Below are 17224 nucleotides of genomic sequence, written 5' to 3'. Positions count from 1 at the left end.
ACTCCCACCCTGTCCACTGGGGCCATCAGAGCCACCAGGAGCCTCAGTCCCGGAAAGTTCAGTTTCTGACAATCTGCTCGTGGTCAGTTCACAGCCTCGTGGGGTGGGTGTTAGGAGGGGAAACCTCTGGAGAGCCCTGCAGCCTCAGTCCACAAAGCAACTCCGGAGGTGTAAGGGGACAGTGCTAACAGACGTACGATGCCACCCACTGAGCACTGAGATGTTGACTCAGGCCCCACAAAACAGGAAAACCCAGCCTTCCCTGTCGCGGAAAAAGACCTTCCAGGACACCCACCTACGATGAGTCCAACCTCGCAGGTGGGCTCCTCGTAAGCACAGGTCATCATGGTGCCCACCGTGTCGTTGACCACAGCCACCACGTCCAGGTCAAATTCCTTTGAAAGAAAAAAACAGGTTTAGCTTTAGGGGAAGGACACGCACTGCCCAGCTTGAGGTCTGCAGGTTCACTCTGCTGCATGCCAGTCAGAAAGCCACTGGTGCGTCATCTGAAACTGTTTCCTTACCAGCCTGCAAAAGGTAATGAGATGCTCCTTCACTAAACATCTGCTATTAGAGGTGCATCTGAAGCTTGAACTCTGAAGAAAGGATGCATTCTACCCATTTCATAGATGGCATTGAGTACTAGGCAGCCCAGAGGGCAAGGTGGAACGGAGAAAAGCCAAGGGGTAATGGCCACGCAGCTCTTTGTCTTGGCAGGTAAAAATGATAGCTTTCAGAGGGCGTGATGGAAATACCAAATCCGTGTCTCAGAACCTGTCCAGACAAGCAAGTACACAAAGGCACATACAAGCGTATTTTCTCCGTGACTCAGGAGAGCCTGGAGAAACAACTGGAATGTAAATCAAAGGGGGCTATGGAAGACCCTATTCAGGAAAACCCTGGAATCCTGTGCAGCCAAGTGAGTGAGGTTGGGCTCGATGTAGTAACATGAAAGACTCCTGGTTTCATATTAAATGGAAAAAAAAAAAAAACAGCTGTAATATAGTATATATGGAATGACTCCCATTTTTAAAATATGTGTATATTTGTATACACATGGAAAGTACATTGGAAGAACACTAAGATTTTGTGAAATGGGCAAAATGAGTCATCAGATTTCTTTTCAATGAAACATTAACTGTTGTCTAGCATATTCTTCTAGGAACAACCGGCTCCTCTTTGTGCCCATTCATTTCAGCCTTCCTAACTGCCTGTGTATTTTATCTGCTCTTCTGAACTGGAGAGACTTGAATGGATTTTGTTTTTTTTAACTTCTTACTGATTCCCTCATTAACTAAGGAGCTAATTTTTCATTTTACATTTTGTCAATGTCCTCCAGCCAAAGACCACACCCACAGAAATGCACCCACAGTGGATAAAGCTGGGCTTCCTGGCTGGGTGGCTGCAACACAGGCAAACACATCCCATGGGGTGACTCAGAATGTGTCAGAAAGCACAAATATAGGATTTGAGCCTGTGCTGGTGGTTTTAGAGAGGATGCCAAGAAGTGGGGTTTGGCTCTGGACTGGGTGCTGTCAGGAGGCAGGGCCATCTCCGAGTGTCTGCCAAGTTCTGCTGTGATGATGGACTGCTTCCATCTCATCTGATTGCATCACTGTCGCAGGGGGGCTGTGATGGGGGCTGTGTCCCATGACAGTGCCAGGCTGGGCCCCGCAGTCAGGAGCTGCTTTTCCCTTTTTCAAGCTAGAGGAGAGCCATTCCTTAAACTATCCCTTAATAACGTGAAACTGTTCTGATCTTTTATTGCCATCAGTTGGGAGGAACGTTAGTACCCTTGTCACATACTTCTGTATCGACTGAATTCTATACAACACACAAGTACAACCTTCCTTGTAAAGTGGCTGGTGGGATCTTAGTTCTGCAACCGGGTATCAAACCTGTGCCCCCTGCAGTGGAACTGTGGAGTCCTAACCACTGGGTCACCAGAGAATTCCTAAGAAAGTACAATTTTTATAATCTGAGGAAAGGAGCAGTTCAGTGGTTAAGACTGGCAGTTCAGTGGTTAAGACTCCGAGCTTCCAATGCAAGGGCCGAGGGTTCAATCCCTGCTTGGGGAAATAAGATCCCACATGCTATGTGGTGCAGCCAAAAAATCAAAACATAACCTGAAAAAAGTAGTCAAGATTTTTTAAAACATCGTTTTAACAGTTACCTCTCTCCTTTTTATCGCCTCCCTCAGTAAGGTTGCTACATCGTGCCCCACGCAGTCGGTTGCCTTAAAACCTTTGGTCCAGGTGATTAAGATACCCTGCAACAAGAAGGGCACCGCAGAGTCTTGTCATTAATCCTTCCAGGCAGAACACAAAATGCCACTCCCTCCTTCCAGAGTAAACACCTGCTAAGACAGCACAGTGAGATGATGCTGGAACATCTGAGGCACAGACAAGTAGAATATGAGGAGTCCTCCCAGGCCTGCCCCCTCTCACAGTTCTCACAGCGGTCTGGTTTATGAGCCCCACTTCACAAACGGAGAAACTGAGGCATAGAAAGTTAACGCTGCTGCCCGTGGTATAACCAACTAGTTCCCCTGAAGAACAGTTTGCCAAAAACAGAAGTGGAGAAATGCAAACTTTTAGTAACTCTGTTACGACCTAAAGTCAGCTTTAGGCTTGACTGGACTGTAGTTTATATACCTGCTAGCTGTGTACTCACTATGATGATGGCACAAGTGCACTGCTTTTAAAAACCACCAGACCTTTAACAAATCACCCTTAAAAACTGCCAAAACCAAGTTTACATGGATCCACCTGTTGAGATCTCAAAGCCTTTAAGAGGGAAAAAGCCCCAAGTCAGCACTGTGACTGGATTAACTGGCTTCCAGAGGCAGGTGGCCCTAGCCAGCTTCTCAACTGCCAATCTCAACTGCTGCAAACCCTGGCCTAAGCCCCATGTGATGTGACGCCAGCACCACGGCTTCCTCCCTGGCCATACCCCTACCTGGGAAAACGCAGGCACCCGCAACAACAGGACGGGTCCTGCCTGCACGACTCTGCACAGCAAGCTCCTTTCACATGGACTGTCCCCCTGCCCCACCAGGACCCCTAAGCGTGGCGCTGGAGCTGCTGGTCTAAGGGCCGGGATGCTCCACTAGACTGGGGCCTCCCTGGGGGCAGGAACTGCCTGCCCAGTTCTCAGTCCTCAGCAGGTGCTCAGGCCTTGACCTTGAACTCTGTGTCATTCCATTTACTGAATAAACATTTATTAAGCATCTTTTCTGCTAGCACACTGGGCTAGGGCCTGTGGGGAACACAGATCCTTGGCTCAAGGATCAAATGACATTGAAGAAAAGACAGACACAGGAGAGCACAAAAACTGGGTAAAAAGTGCTACAACCAGGCAACATTAGAAGAAAAAGGGAATGCTGAGGAGGGTGAGATTCTTGTTGCCTGGAGGCCCAGAAGGCTTCCCAGAAGAGGTGAATGCTTTAAATGATAAAAGAAGAGTAGAGAAGAGTCTGAAGATGTTTTGGAGGGTATGGCGTAAGAGCTGGGTCAACCCTCTGTGACAGCTAAATTGTCCAGAATCGAGGGGTGACCCACTGTCTGGAGGAGGCTTCAAGAGCTGACCCACACTGGCCAAGAGTTGGTCAGCACTGCCCGATGTCTGAGGCCTGGAAAAAAAGAGACTCACCGCATCTAAGCTCGTCTGCTTGCAGGGAAACGAAAATGTGAAGCCCAGAGGCATTTTAGGGCCCTTGATGCCCATGTAGTCCAGGAAGTCAGAGATGCAGGAAACGATGTGGTCAAACAGCTTTAGAAGAAAAGAAGGGATTACTCATGCACCTCTAGTTTCACACCCTCAGTGCATACACACACACACACACAATGACACAGGCAGAGCCCTCCCTCGGATCTTCAGAGGGGCCTGAGCATCCTCAGCCCAGCATGGCTGAAGGTACCTGATACTTATGGGCTGCCCGGACCCAGCTGCACTGCAGCATGTATCACATGGAGGCTCTGGGGCTCAGCAATGCCACTGGCCAGGTGTGTGACGCACACATGCCTTGGAGCGAAAAGCAACACTATCTTACCTCCTCCCCAGTGCCCTGCATGATTTCAATGGGAATAGCATAGATCTTATTGTGCATTTCCACCGATCTCTTCTTCCCACTACGGATTTTCACCAGCAGGACACGGAAATTTGTTCCTCCAAGATCCAGGGCCAAGAAGTCACCGTTCTCTGTTGTAGTCAAAAACATCAAGCAGGTCAAGAAGAGTGAATTTCACCTCCTGGCAGCCAGAAACTTCAAACTTTCAAGGGAGGGAACCTCATATTAAACACAGGGGAGAAACTGTTAAGTCTTTTCTCAGCATACAGCCTAGGCTCAGAGAGGTGGGCACAAACTCATGACTACCACAGTCCCAAGTCACACTAGAAGACAAAAGGCCCCATGGATGAACCAATAGGACCAGCAAGGTCACAGTACAGGTTGGATGTGGAGCTCCAATGTGCCTGGATGTAAAACTCCCCAGGCCTCTGCGGGCCTCTCACACGCTCCACCTAGGAAGCAGGCACTGTTTATTCTTCTTCTGCCTTACTGTGTTTCGCAAAGGACCTACAAGCAATCTCAGGGCTTCAGAATCCGCCCAGCTCTGTTCTTTAAGCAATACTTTCTAATTCGGAGTCAGGGCTGTGGTTTTAAAGACAGCGCCTGCCTGGGAGTCCGGACCAGGGGAGGTCAGCTGCCTTGACAGTCTCACATGCAGCAAGCGAATCAATGGGAAAAATGGAAGAGAGGGACTTCACTGGTGGTCCAGTGGTTAAGACTTCACTTTCTAATGCAGGGGATGTGAGTTCGATCCCTGGTTGGGGAGCTAAGATTCCACATCCCTCATGGTCAAAAACACAAAACATAAAACAGAAGCAACATTGTAACAAATTCAATAAAGACTTTAAAAATGGCCCACATTTAAAAAAAAAAAAATCTTTTGAGAGGTTTGAGTGAGTTTCTAACTCTTGCCAAAATCATGCCACCCATCCCAGTGTCAATGTGTCCCCTGGAGAAGCCAACCTCCCAGCAGCCCCACAGTGACTCGGCCGCTGGTATGAGAAGCAGGAGGCACGTGAGCCCCCAGCTCAGGTCCTCACCAGTCCCATCAGGAGTGCTCCGGACGAAGGAGGGCAACATCTTGACCACAGCCTTGTCATGCGTCTGCTTGCCCAGCCCCAGTTCCATCTCGGCCCGCATCCTCTTTTTCACCTCCAGCAGCATCTCCTTGGTGAGACTGAAGTGGGCCAGGGTCTCCTCTATCTGTCGGTGCTGCTCAGCCAGGCGGTAGGCCACGGCAGTCACCATGGCGGCCCCCTTGCCACTGCCGCTCTCGGAGAGGAGGAAACGCACGTCACAGTCGGGTACCAGGCGCCGCAGAGTCTTGTGGAAACGCCGAGAATACCTGGGGGGCGGGGCGCACAGTGGACAGACTGAGCCAGACTGGAGGAACCTCTAGGATCCCTTTCTTTTTCCACACTTTAATTCCATCTTCTACACTCACTTTCCTCATCACTCAAGTCATACAACAAACACATCCACTGTAGACAAGTTAGCAAACACAGACAGGTAAATAAGGAAAACTGAAATCACCCATAGTCACACACACAAAGAGAGGGCTCTCCTTATTATACGAATATCGGGGGCCTTCTCTGGTGGTCTAATGGTTAGGACTCCATGATTCCAGTGCAGGGGGCACAGGTTTGATCCCTAATCAGGGAACTAGGATCCCACATACCGTGCAGCCAAAAAAAAAAAAAAGAAAAGAGTAACGAGTACAGAAAATTCAGGGTTCAAAAATCTGTTGTCTACCATGACAAGGAGATAATAGAGGACACTGGTTAAGAAAGAGCCCAGTGTTTAAAAAGTCAGACCAGAAGGGACTTCCTTGGAGGTCCAGTGGTTAAGACTTTGCCTTCCAATGCAAGGGGTACAGGTTAGATCCCTTGTCAGGGAGCTAAGATTCCACATGCCTCAGGGCTAAAAAACCAAGACATAAAACAGAAGCAGTGTTGGAGCAACTTCGATAAAGACTTTAAAAATGGTCCACATAAAAAAATCGTAAAAAAAAAAAAAGTCCCCACTTTCACACCAGGGGACCTGGGCCTGTTACTTAATCCTGGAATCAGTGCAGATGACAGCATCCAGCTGACAATGATGAGGAAGGAACTCAAATGAGTTCATCAAATGCTTCAGTGAATAACTGGCGCTAAGCAGGGGCTCAATAAAGAATTGCTCTTGTTTTTCATTTTCACTTGGCCCTTTCTCTCAGTCCCCAAGAGCTGAGATATTTTTTAGTGGTTAGAAGACTTTAGGACAAGACTCAATAAGACAGAATTTTCTCCAGGTTTGTGGTCTGTTGTAAGTATGGAAGGCTGCTTGCCAAAGGAAACTGGGAATCTAGAACCCCAAAGTGATAACAGTGGTCAATTCCAGGGGATGGGATCAAAAATGACTTCTCTCTGACATTTTTTGAACTATTTGAAGTTTCTATACCAAAAATATGTTACTTTGTATTTTAATCTGTATTTAATCAGTTATTTTTTTAAAAATAATGTTGCAGATGAAGAGTTCAAGAGATTGCTGGTGGTGATGGCTACACAACAGTATGAATGAACTTAAATTTACTGACCTGTACGCTCAAAAAATGGTTGAGACGGTAAATTTTATATTATGTATATTTACCACAACTAGAAGATTATTTTAATGTGATGTAAATGCCTAAGCTTTCTCATCCAAAAACTAGCCAAGAAATTTTTTTTTTAAATGGCTAATTGCATCGTCAAGAATTTTACAAATACTCTGAGAATACAAAGCAATAAAATTGTGAACCTGGCAGATAACAACAGCTAACTAGCTCAAACCCTATCCCCTCAGTAACACTGAATTATCTCAGTTTAAGTCAATCTTCATTTAACTGTTTCGAGACCTAGTATGAAGGCACAGTATCTGCAAGGCCACTTCACAGGCACATTATATATACAATAGGAGAAATATCTGAGGTCATGTATTGAAAAAAAAAAAAAACATCTTATAGACAGTCATTTTTTAAAACTCAATACCGGGACTTCCCTGGCAGTCCAGGGGTTAAGACTTCACCTTCCAGTGCAGGGGTGTGGGTTCAATCCCTGAATGGGGGTCTAAGATCCTACATGCTTCCTGGCCAAAAAAACAGAAGCAACATTGTAATAAATTCAATGAAGATGTTTAAAATGACCCACATCAAAAAAAACTTTAAAAAATTAATTAAAATAAATAAATAAAATTCAGTATATAAAGACTTAGAATTCACCTTTAGCCTTTTAAAAAAATACAAACCATGTTCTTAGTGGCCAGAGAAGGCTTCTGACACTAATGAGTACAACAGACAAGAAGGCAGCATCCAGGTGAGGACTACTGACAACCTAATCTCTCACTGGCTTGCAGATGCAAAGCGTCGACAAGCTGCCCATTTTTAAAAAGTACTATCCGAGTGTTTGGGGAGCTTTAGAAACTCACAGGAGCTTCTAACATAGGAATGTGGGCAGCACATGTATGTTCCAAACTACAGAGGATGACAGTCCCTGATTAAATGCAGACAAGTAAGAGAATTGAAGATACAGACACATTCCACCCAGTGCTCCTGGCAGTTAAAGAAGTCTCTAACAAGACTTATGAAATGAGGAGATGACAGAGCAGTGCAGAAGCAACACCAGTGGGAATCAGCTGAGAGCCAGATACTTCTCCAAGTGGGCAACTCTGATCCTTCCGTCCAACACTAGATATTGACTTGTCTGCCAAAAACTTTCACTGGGTGCAAAAGTCTGACCTCTGGAGACGGTCCTTCGCCAGGGCAGGTACTGAGCGCCAATGAGAGCAAAGGGGACTCACTGTGGGTGCGTCTTGTAAAGGGACCCGTCGACACCAACCGTGGTCCGCAGCCTGGCCGTGCCCTTGTTATCTCGGAGGCGGCTCAGGATGGCGCCCAGGGTCGCGGCCACCAGGTTGGCAGAGCGAAATGAGACGATGGTGCACACATGCTGAACCGAAACACAGTCATCATCGGATGGCTCCACTCCCAGGCGGGTCAGGATTTCTTTGGCATTGTGGAGGCCTTCCTTATTCCTGTGGGGTCAGAGGCCAGTACCCGTTAGTTAAGGACTACAGCAGGCGGTGCAGTGCTGTGAGCAGAGGGCGTGAAGGTCCTGGGGAGGTGAACTGATCATTCATCGTGTGTGTGTGGCAAGGGAAAAATCCCTGAGAAGAGGTCTCCTCCATAAGAGGTCGGAAAGCAGCAGGAGGAAGAACTGTTATGGTTAAGTTGTGTCAGGCACATGGAGAAGAGAGGCCAGGGCACATGGGCTCTCAGCAGGTGGAGGAATAGCTGCTTCCACCCCAAGGCTCAGTGCTTCAGAGAGGGGAGGGAGTCTGCTGGTCTTTGGGTGTGTCATATGCCCCTGGATTCTTACACATTCTTCCATGATTTTTTCAGTCAGAGTTTAATTTCCTGCATTTTTGTTGTTTAGTCGCTAAGTCATGTCCAACTCTTTTGCTACCCCATGGACTGTAACCCATCAGGCTTCTCTGCCCATGGGGTTTTCCCAGGCAAGAATGCTGGAGTGGGTTGCCATTTCCTTCTCCAGGGGATCTTCCTCACCCAGGGATCGAACCCACATCTCCTGCTTGGCAGGTGGATTCTTCACCACTGAGCCACCTGGGAAGTCCATAATTTGCTGCATACATGCTTTGTATAGCTTTTGTTGGATTTAAAGTATATCATGGAGGGTACAGCTTTATTACTATTGTAGATGCTGTCTTAAAAAAAAAAAACACATATACACACGTATTTTAAATGTACCATATTAAAATGTTAACAATGGGAAACACTGGTTAAGAGATATATACTATCTTTGTAGTTTTTCTGTAATTCTAAAAATAGTCTAAAAGATTTTAAAATATGTACATATTTTAATTACTGTCAATACATAGAAATATAATTAACTTTTGTGTCTTATCTCCAGATATCATTCCTAACCTCTTCTGTTATTCTAATCACGTGTCTAGAATATTTTGGTATTCTATACAAATACATCTGCAATTAATGACAGTTTTACTTTCTCTTTTTTTGATTCTTATGCCTTTAATTTCTTTTCCTTTTTTCTTTCCTAAAAAACTATTGGCTAAGGCTCCAGGACAATGCTGAATAGAAACAGGTGATACTAACACAGGGCGCTTAACTCGGTGCTCTATGACAACCCAGAGGGGTGGGATGGGGTGGGAGAGAGGTTCAAGAGGGAGGGGACATATGCATACTTATGGGTGATTCATGTTGTTGTCTAGCAGAAACCAATACAACATTGTAAAGCAATTATCCTCCAATCAAAAAAAAAAAGAAAGAAAGAAACAGGTAATACTATCTTGATCCTGATTTTAAAGAGAATGCTTCCAACATATCTTCACCGGTAAGACGTTCTTAATAGGTTTTTTTTTTTTTTTTGAGATAGGCTTTATTACAACACATATGCCTTCTTGAGCTAGTTGAAGTGGGTTTTGTTTCTTGGTAACCAAAGAGCCAACACCATAAACAGCCCCAGAGGAAGGCAGGCATTTCCTGACTTTGTCAATGATTCTGAGATAAGCCACAGGTCTCAGGCTCCCTCCCCTCCCAACAGCTGAGCAGGAGACCTGAGAAGGGGGATTGTTGGAAACTCAGTAGTGTGGCTCCCTACTGACTATAACGCTGCAGACCCTGAAGAAGAGGTTCTAGGACAAAGGCTGGGACTCAGAAAGAGTAGGTTCAGATAAACCCCTTTCCACTTATATCAGCATCTTCTCCCATAGCTAGAGCTATGATGCCACCGGCTCTGAATTTCCAGGACCACAGCATGGGCAGTGGGATGACCGCCTCATGCAGAAATGAAAGGGCATTTCTAGCATCAAGCTAACCCTATCTTTAAACAGGTGGCCTCATGTGGCTATGTGGAGTCTCCTGAACCAGGAATAGAACCTGGTGGCACACAGGACCAGCTACAGGACAGGTGCCCTTTAGACGTTGAGCTGCCTGGCTATATCAAGCTGCCTGGCATCAAGTCCACCCAAGGCCTGCAAATAACAGGCCTTGAGTGGACTTGAGACAGAGAAGTCTGGGTTTCTTACGTTGAGGTCAAAAGATAGAAGCCAGGTTGCTGGCTGGACTCTGTCCTTCTATGTCTATCTGTCCTATTTCATCTTTTAACCAATGTTTCTCAAACTTGTGCCAAGGACCATGTGTGGCTGTGAACAAGTGAAAGAATGGGGGGGTGGGAGACAGAGAGGGGAGTGGGGAGGGTGCTTCAGGCACAAGAGGATTTTGGGAAATGACCAGTTAACCAAAGTGAACTAGACTTTCTTTTATATGCTAATGAATACTTACACTTCTCTAAATATTTCCCAGTCCTAGAGGCCGCAAAACCCTTTCTTCGGGGAACACCTAATGATCCTGAGGTCAGTAGGGTTCCCTGGAACACTATCTGGAGAAGACCCTGATATCCCAAGGGGGAATTAACCTAGGCCTGAGCTCAATCAGTTCCTGTTCACTTCCAGAATCAGATGTAAGTGGGGTTGTGGGAGGGTGAAGGAGAAGGGGATGTTTTGGTAACCACACCATTCAAGAAGCATTTGCCTGACTGGTGCCACCAGGTGCCCATAGCGAGAGCAGCTCAGGGTGGGTCAGCTAAGTGAGAGGGGAGGCCAGCCCAGAAAGCCCTGACACTCCCAGCAAACCAGGACTCAAGCAGGTAACGAGAGACCAGTCGTTCTTCTCTGCCCCATGCCCCCCGGAAAGCCTCGAGGGGAGGCACCTACTTTTCGATGGCCGACACGTCACTGGTGTTAAACTTCCCTCTGGTGAGCAGCTCTGGGGTGATCCGCCCTTCAAATAAGAGGCCCTCCTTGGCCATCTTGACCAGGATCAGTCGGACCAGCTCGCCCATGTACATGCCACTGACCATCTTCTCAAATCTGCAGCAGAAAAGCACCAGGCACTTGTCAGTCCCTCCTACGTACTCACCACTATGGCAGCTCATGAGTGGTGGGAGAGATGTGAAAGGAGAGGAAGGCATGGCCTCAATTCTCACAAGCGCACAGTCTCACTGGCAGGCAAGACCATGCATCTGTGTGAGTAAACAGTGAACAGACAGTGGGGAACAGGGGTTATCTAGACCCCATACCCATTCCCAGGGTAGGAAACAGGAGGAGAGCACCAAGGGGCAGGGGCAGTCAGGGAAGGCTGCCTGGAGGTGGAGGGAACATCAGGATTTAGATGGAGGGTAATAAGGAGGGACCTAGACAGGAATGAGTAGGATACGATCATCTCGTGCAAAAGTTTATGCCTTACTTTTTATTTTTATTATTTTGGGGCCATGTCACTTGGCTTAAAGAATCTTAGCTTGCATGGATCTTAGCTCTTCGACCAGGGATTGAACCTATGCCCTAGCAGTGTAAGCACTGAGTCCTAACCACTGGTCTGCCAGGGAATTCCAATTACTGTACTTTTTAAAGGGTTTTCATCTTCACCCCTCTATCAGGAATCTCTCCAATTCCTGTGGCAAGGTGGTCAGGAAGTATTCTCCCCATTTCCCAGCTCAGAAAGTGTAGACGTCTTCTCTGAAGGAAGATGACAGGGCTGAAATGCAGCCATTCCCCATGGGACCTCTGTCGCTGGTCGCCTTCCTGGCACCCATGTTCTCCTTCTCCAACCAAGACAGACCAAGAAAAATGGTCTCCAAGAAAGTGCTTTGTGCAACTCACTCCTTCCCCACTGACCTGCCCTTACACTCCAGGAGAGGGCTCCCCGAGTAGCTGAAAACCAGCCAGCTCCTCCTACCACTCTGGCCACATTCAGCCACAGGCCAATCACAGTGGATCGGCCCTCCTGCCTCCCCTGGGAGGTGTGGTGGGCGGTGTGAGTGCTGTGACTGCAGCAGCCATTTCGAGCCCAACACTGCAGGAGAGAGGCAGCCAGGAACTCGGGCTCGGAGCCGTATCTGAGCCGCAGCCGGGTCCTGAGTCCTGGCTGACGAGGGGCCAGGAGGAAGCCCAGAGCAAGGCAGATCAGAGGCAGGTCCACATCCAGGCGGCTGGCCTCTCCTCTGAGGGAGCCCAGCTGGCACACCCAGGGCTGGCTGTGACACAGCAAAACAGTCTGTTCCACTCAGAGCCGGGTGCAGGAGCCAGGGATGCTGCTGGGACCTGAGCGCGCGGCCCTCCCCGCTGCAAATCAAGGAGTGGGGAAACACTAGCTCTCATTGTTCAGACGGGACCAGACAGGCCTGCCCTGGCCACGGCTGTGATGAGGATCCCTGGCAGGAGAGCGCCCCGCTGAGTCCTAGCTGCCCCGCCCAGCCCCTGCCCCAAGCACCTGTGGGAACAGCTTCAGTGCCACCCAAACTGGAATCTCAGAGCAGACAGGAGCCAGACTGCCTGAACTGAACTCCAGCCCTGCCACTTTATTATGCTACTTACCTTTTGGGGCCTCAGTTTCTTTACCTGCCTAATGGGGATCACACAGGGCCCACCTATAAGGTTGCTGCACAAAAGACAGAGGTGGATATAGGTAAAACGCTCCAGGGCTTGACTAACACTGAGCCACGGCCCTTGCTATGTCTCCTACCTAATGAAGCACTTTATGTGTATTAACTTATTTCATCCTTATTATAAACCTTATGAGATAGACATTATCATTATCCCCATTCCACAGATGAGAAAACTGAGGCATAGAGAGGTTGTATAACTTGCCCACAGTCATAGGGCTGATGAGTAGCAAATCCATTATTTTCAATCCAGTTAAACCCAGCCTCAGATTCCATGCTCTAAGCACTGTGCTGTTCTGTCTCTCCCAAGGACAGTGTCATTAAAAGTCACCTGTATTACTGTCATGCTGGCAGCCACCAGCCCCAGCCCAACCCAGCCTCTGCTTGTCTACCTCCAGCTCACTCCTCTAGGCAGCCTGCACCTCCTATTGGGCAAGTATGACAACAGGAAGGTTCTTCCCCCTTAAGGTGAGCTACAGTCAGCTTGGGCACCTCCCTACCATTGCTGCTGCTGCTTCTTTTTAAAATTATTTTTGGCTGCGCCAGGTCTTCGTTGCTGTGCCCAGGCTTTCTCTAGTTGCGGGGAACAGGGGCTACTCTCTAGTTGTGGAGCAAGGGCTCTAGTGCTATTGGGGTTCAGCAGTGGGGCACAGGCTTCGTTGCCCCACAGCATGTGGGATCTTCCCAGACCAGGGATCAAACCACCCCCCCTGCATTGGCAGGTGGATTCCTAAACCACTAGACCACCAGGGAAGTCCTACCCATTGCTTCTTGCTCTGCCTTCTGGAGACACTCAGAATGACCTGCTCCCCTTTCTACACGATGGTCTCTTAGACACATAGACACTGCCATCCCCCTTTTCAGATAAAGGAAGCCTGAGGCCAAGAATCTGTCCTTTCCCAGTCCCTAGAGTCCCCACTGGAGCAGCAGAACAAGGAAACAGCACTTCTCACAAGCCTCCAGCGAAACCCAGCAAGTCGTGATCTGCTGCTCAGCAGTCAGATACCTACGACCACAGGCCAGTGGGTGGCACCATGGTGTTGCAGCCTCGCTGCATGCTGGTGGGCACAGGCAGTGCTGTGGCCCACAGGGCCTGGGGGAGGCTGGGAAAGGTGGGCAGGGGATTGGGTGACAAGGAGTGCCTTTGGCAGCCAGGGTCTGCTCCGACGGGCAGCCCAGGGACGGAGGAGGGTGAGGTCTGTGGGCACCTAAAGAGGATTAGAACTGCTGAGAGAGTCTATGGAGCAGGCAGAGCAACAGTAAGGAAGGTGTTTGGGGGATGACTTGAAAAGAGGTGCAATTACTCCACCACCATCCAGGCCAGACCTCCCTGCTGTCACGATCACTGGTGCTGCTGCTCTGCGGGGCTGTGTCTCCTTCACGCTGAAAGATGTGAGAGGGAATCACAGGGGAATGGGATTCAAAACTCCTAACAAAGCATAAAATAAACCGAAGAGCAAAAGGCCTAAGAAGAAGAGGAGAAGGAAAATGAAAAATGAAAGAGGGTGGGGCTACATCTACAGTAGGAGACAGGTGTGGAACCAGGACAGAGGGCAACAGGGAGGAAGGAAGGCCATGTCTGATCTCTTTTATGGGAGAAACCTTCTAACCTGGGGGCTAGGGGAGGGGTCCTGAAGCAGCTGTCAGCAACGAAGGCAGGAGCCACAGAACCACTGTGCTGATACCCTTCCTGTCATCTGTATATGGTCAGTACTCAGTAAATGTAAACTTCAATCAAAACAAATGAGTGGATGCATAGTGGTCTAGAGCCCACCTGGGCACAGAGCCTTTAGACAGAGCTAACACACCTCTGTTTTTCAGCCCTGGTTAAAAACTGGAATCACTTGCAGGCTCTTGAAGACAGGCCTCAGCCCAGGCCAAGTAGAATTGGGAGGAAAGGCAGGTAGGGTGGGGAAATACCTAGGCAACAATATGTTTTTTAAAGGTCTCTAAGGAATTATTCTTTATTTTTTCTGGCCATGCCATGCAGCTTGTGGGATCTTAGGTCCCTGAGCAGGGATTGAACCTAGACTCTTGGCAGTGAAAGTGCAGAGTCCTAACCACTGGACCATCAGGGAATTCCCCTTTTTAAAAAAAAAAAAAATGTTTTAACGTAATTCTAGTGAAAAACATTCCTCTAGGGGACTTCCTAGGGAATTCTTCTAGGGAATTAAGATCCCACATGCCGTGCGGCACGGCCAAAAAAAAGAAAAACATTCCTTTAGACCATTCATGATAATTTTTGCTCATAAATGATGAAATGCCTCTTAAGACATTCTGGAAGTTCACTATGAAAAACATGTACTTTCCAGCAGGACAGAAAACCACAAACCTAAGCCAAATTAAACCTCAAATTAGGCCAGCTTTGCTCTGTCCCAGTGTCCTAGGGCCTTAATTTCCCCATCAGTCAAATGGAGCAAACACCTTTCCCTGTTACAAGGAAAACAAAATGGCTTTGAAGAACTTGACATTGTATAGAAGACACAGGGAAGACCCCCAAAATCAGGCAGATGCCTAGGAGGCCAGCTACAGTAACTTTGGCAAAAAACCTTCTGACCAACAGCCTATTTCTAGCAACATATGATACAACTCAAGATCTGTCATTTTTTCAGAACTGTTCTTACCAAGACCTGACCTATGGTTCAGTCAGCAGGGAAGATGAAGATGGACCTTACCCCACCTGTCTCACTCTTTTATCCACGTTCTTATTTCCCACCCATTTCCCAGCCACACTTCTTATCCAATACTCATCCTCCAACCCCCACCCATCCATCCATCCATCCATCCACTTATCCTTGCGTGTCCATCTTCTATCTGTCCACAATTTCAAATATGTTTATTGAAAGTCAACTGTGAGGCCAGTTCACATTTCAGCCTGAGGATACGGTTCAACTCTTTAGAGAAATTCAGAACTACATCAAAATGGATGACAGAAAATCCAGGTTTCCACCCAAGCCACGCAGGATCCCTACATTGAGGCCAAGGAAATAGCCAAGGCCCTGGGCCTTATCTGCTCAGTTATCGCAGGTAACTGCCCAACCTGCTCTGCTGAGAAGGGTGACTTCAGATTCAGTGATTGACAGTAACTACAGGTACATCATTTCTCATCTGAAACCCCTGGGTCACATTTGCTTGGGAAATGTGGACATTTGAGGATTTTAGAGATGTAATATGGTACACATGCCACATAGTACAGAATAGGCCCAGAGGTGCCTAAGGCAGGATTATAATCAAGCACAGATCTCCAGTGACACATATAAACATGCAAGTAAATAGCTTCAAGGCAGCTGGGGTCAGGTTTTAGAATTCGGGGTTAGGTCAATGGATTGAGGGGGAAAAACCTTTGGTTATCAGAGCTGGGGCTCTTTATTACCTAGCTGGTGTTTTGGCATGCAGAGCAGATGTTCAATGCTGGGTCTAAGAACTCAGGATTCTCCCAGTGAGAGACCTCATTTATTCACCACCACCACTCCCAGTGGAGGGAGGTTGGCCATTTATGCAATTCCATTAACTCAGGTGGAAAGCCCAATCAGGCAGCCTGGGGGATTGAGATCTTTTGGGTGACAGATTTCAAAATGACAAACTCCCTGACAGTGTCTCCCTGGCAAAGGATAAGGGCAATTAAGCTCACAGGGTCAATGAACATCTCCCAGCATGCTGACAGCACCCAACTCCAGAATAAGGCTACTGGGAGGTCAATCAAAGAGGGCAGCATGCTAGCATCACAGAGAAATGTGAATATGCACTTCAGGAAACAAGGAGCTCATAGGAAGCAATGCCCACACCAGCCTGAATGATATCACTCATACTTCTGTGGCCAGAGCTCTCCAAGGCCAAGACCAACTTGCCAGAGAAGACTGATGCTATGTTCTTTATCAGCTGTGACCCATCTGGCTTATACATGACATGGAAGAAGGTCTCCCCACAGTCTGCATGACTCACATGGCTCCCAACCACGCCCCTGCATGACAGGTATTTGCATATGTGACTTCCCTCCCCAGCTGGACCTTAAGTTCTGGAAGGGAAGGTGTTACTCTGTATCCCTGGAGCCTAGCACTGAGCTGGCACATCTCAGGTGCTCAAGAAGTGTGTGCAGAATGAATGGACACTCACTCACTCTGCCTGCTCACCAGACACCCCACATGCTGAGTGGCTTCTTCCACCCTCAGCAGCAAACCCTACTGAGGACATCATATGGAAATGTTTTTAAACCTTAGCTTCGGGCTAATGCTTCTGTGCTTTTAATTTTTAAAACATTTACAAGGACACAATCACAGTGTAATTAAACAGAAATTTGGGGGTGGAGTCGGGGGGGGTAAATTGGGAGATTGGGATTGATGCATACACGTTATTACTATATATAAAACAGATAACTAATAAGAACCTACTGTATAGCACAGGGAACTCTACTCAATACACTGAATGACCTATATGGAAACAGAATCTGAAAAAGAGTGGATAAATGTATCAATATAAGCGATTTGCTTTGTTGTATAGCAGAAACTAACACAACATTGTAAATCAACTATACTTCAATAAAAATTAACAAGGAGAAAATAATTTAAAACATCCTTTCAATGCTGCAGACACCAAAGCTGCATGTGTCTCCAAAAAAGTTAGATAACATACACTTGATGGGTGATCCTTTTGTGATCACCTGGCTTCC

At 47.5% G+C, this 17224-nt stretch overlaps 1 protein-coding gene across 1 annotated transcript in view; it reads right to left on the bottom strand.

Moving 5' to 3' along the window:
- Nucleotides 1-17224, bottom strand: part of HK1 (hexokinase 1) — a 68532-nt gene that overhangs the window by 13067 nt on the left and 38241 nt on the right. Inside the window, exons 8-14 of the mRNA XM_043925297.1 lie at nt 10832-10987; nt 7880-8113; nt 5110-5414; nt 4052-4200; nt 3652-3771; nt 2174-2269; nt 296-395 (exon numbers count right to left, since the gene is read on the bottom strand). Of these exons, the coding sequence (XP_043781232.1) occupies nt 296-395; nt 2174-2269; nt 3652-3771; nt 4052-4200; nt 5110-5414; nt 7880-8113; nt 10832-10987 (1160 nt within the window). The remainder of the gene's footprint in view (nt 1-295; nt 396-2173; nt 2270-3651; nt 3772-4051; nt 4201-5109; nt 5415-7879; nt 8114-10831; nt 10988-17224) is intronic.

Source organism: Cervus elaphus, chromosome 15 (assembly GCF_910594005.1).
Source record: "Cervus elaphus chromosome 15, mCerEla1.1, whole genome shotgun sequence".
Taxonomy (NCBI): Eukaryota; Metazoa; Chordata; class Mammalia; order Artiodactyla; family Cervidae; genus Cervus; species Cervus elaphus.
This window is presented reverse-complemented; position numbering and strand designations above follow the sequence as displayed.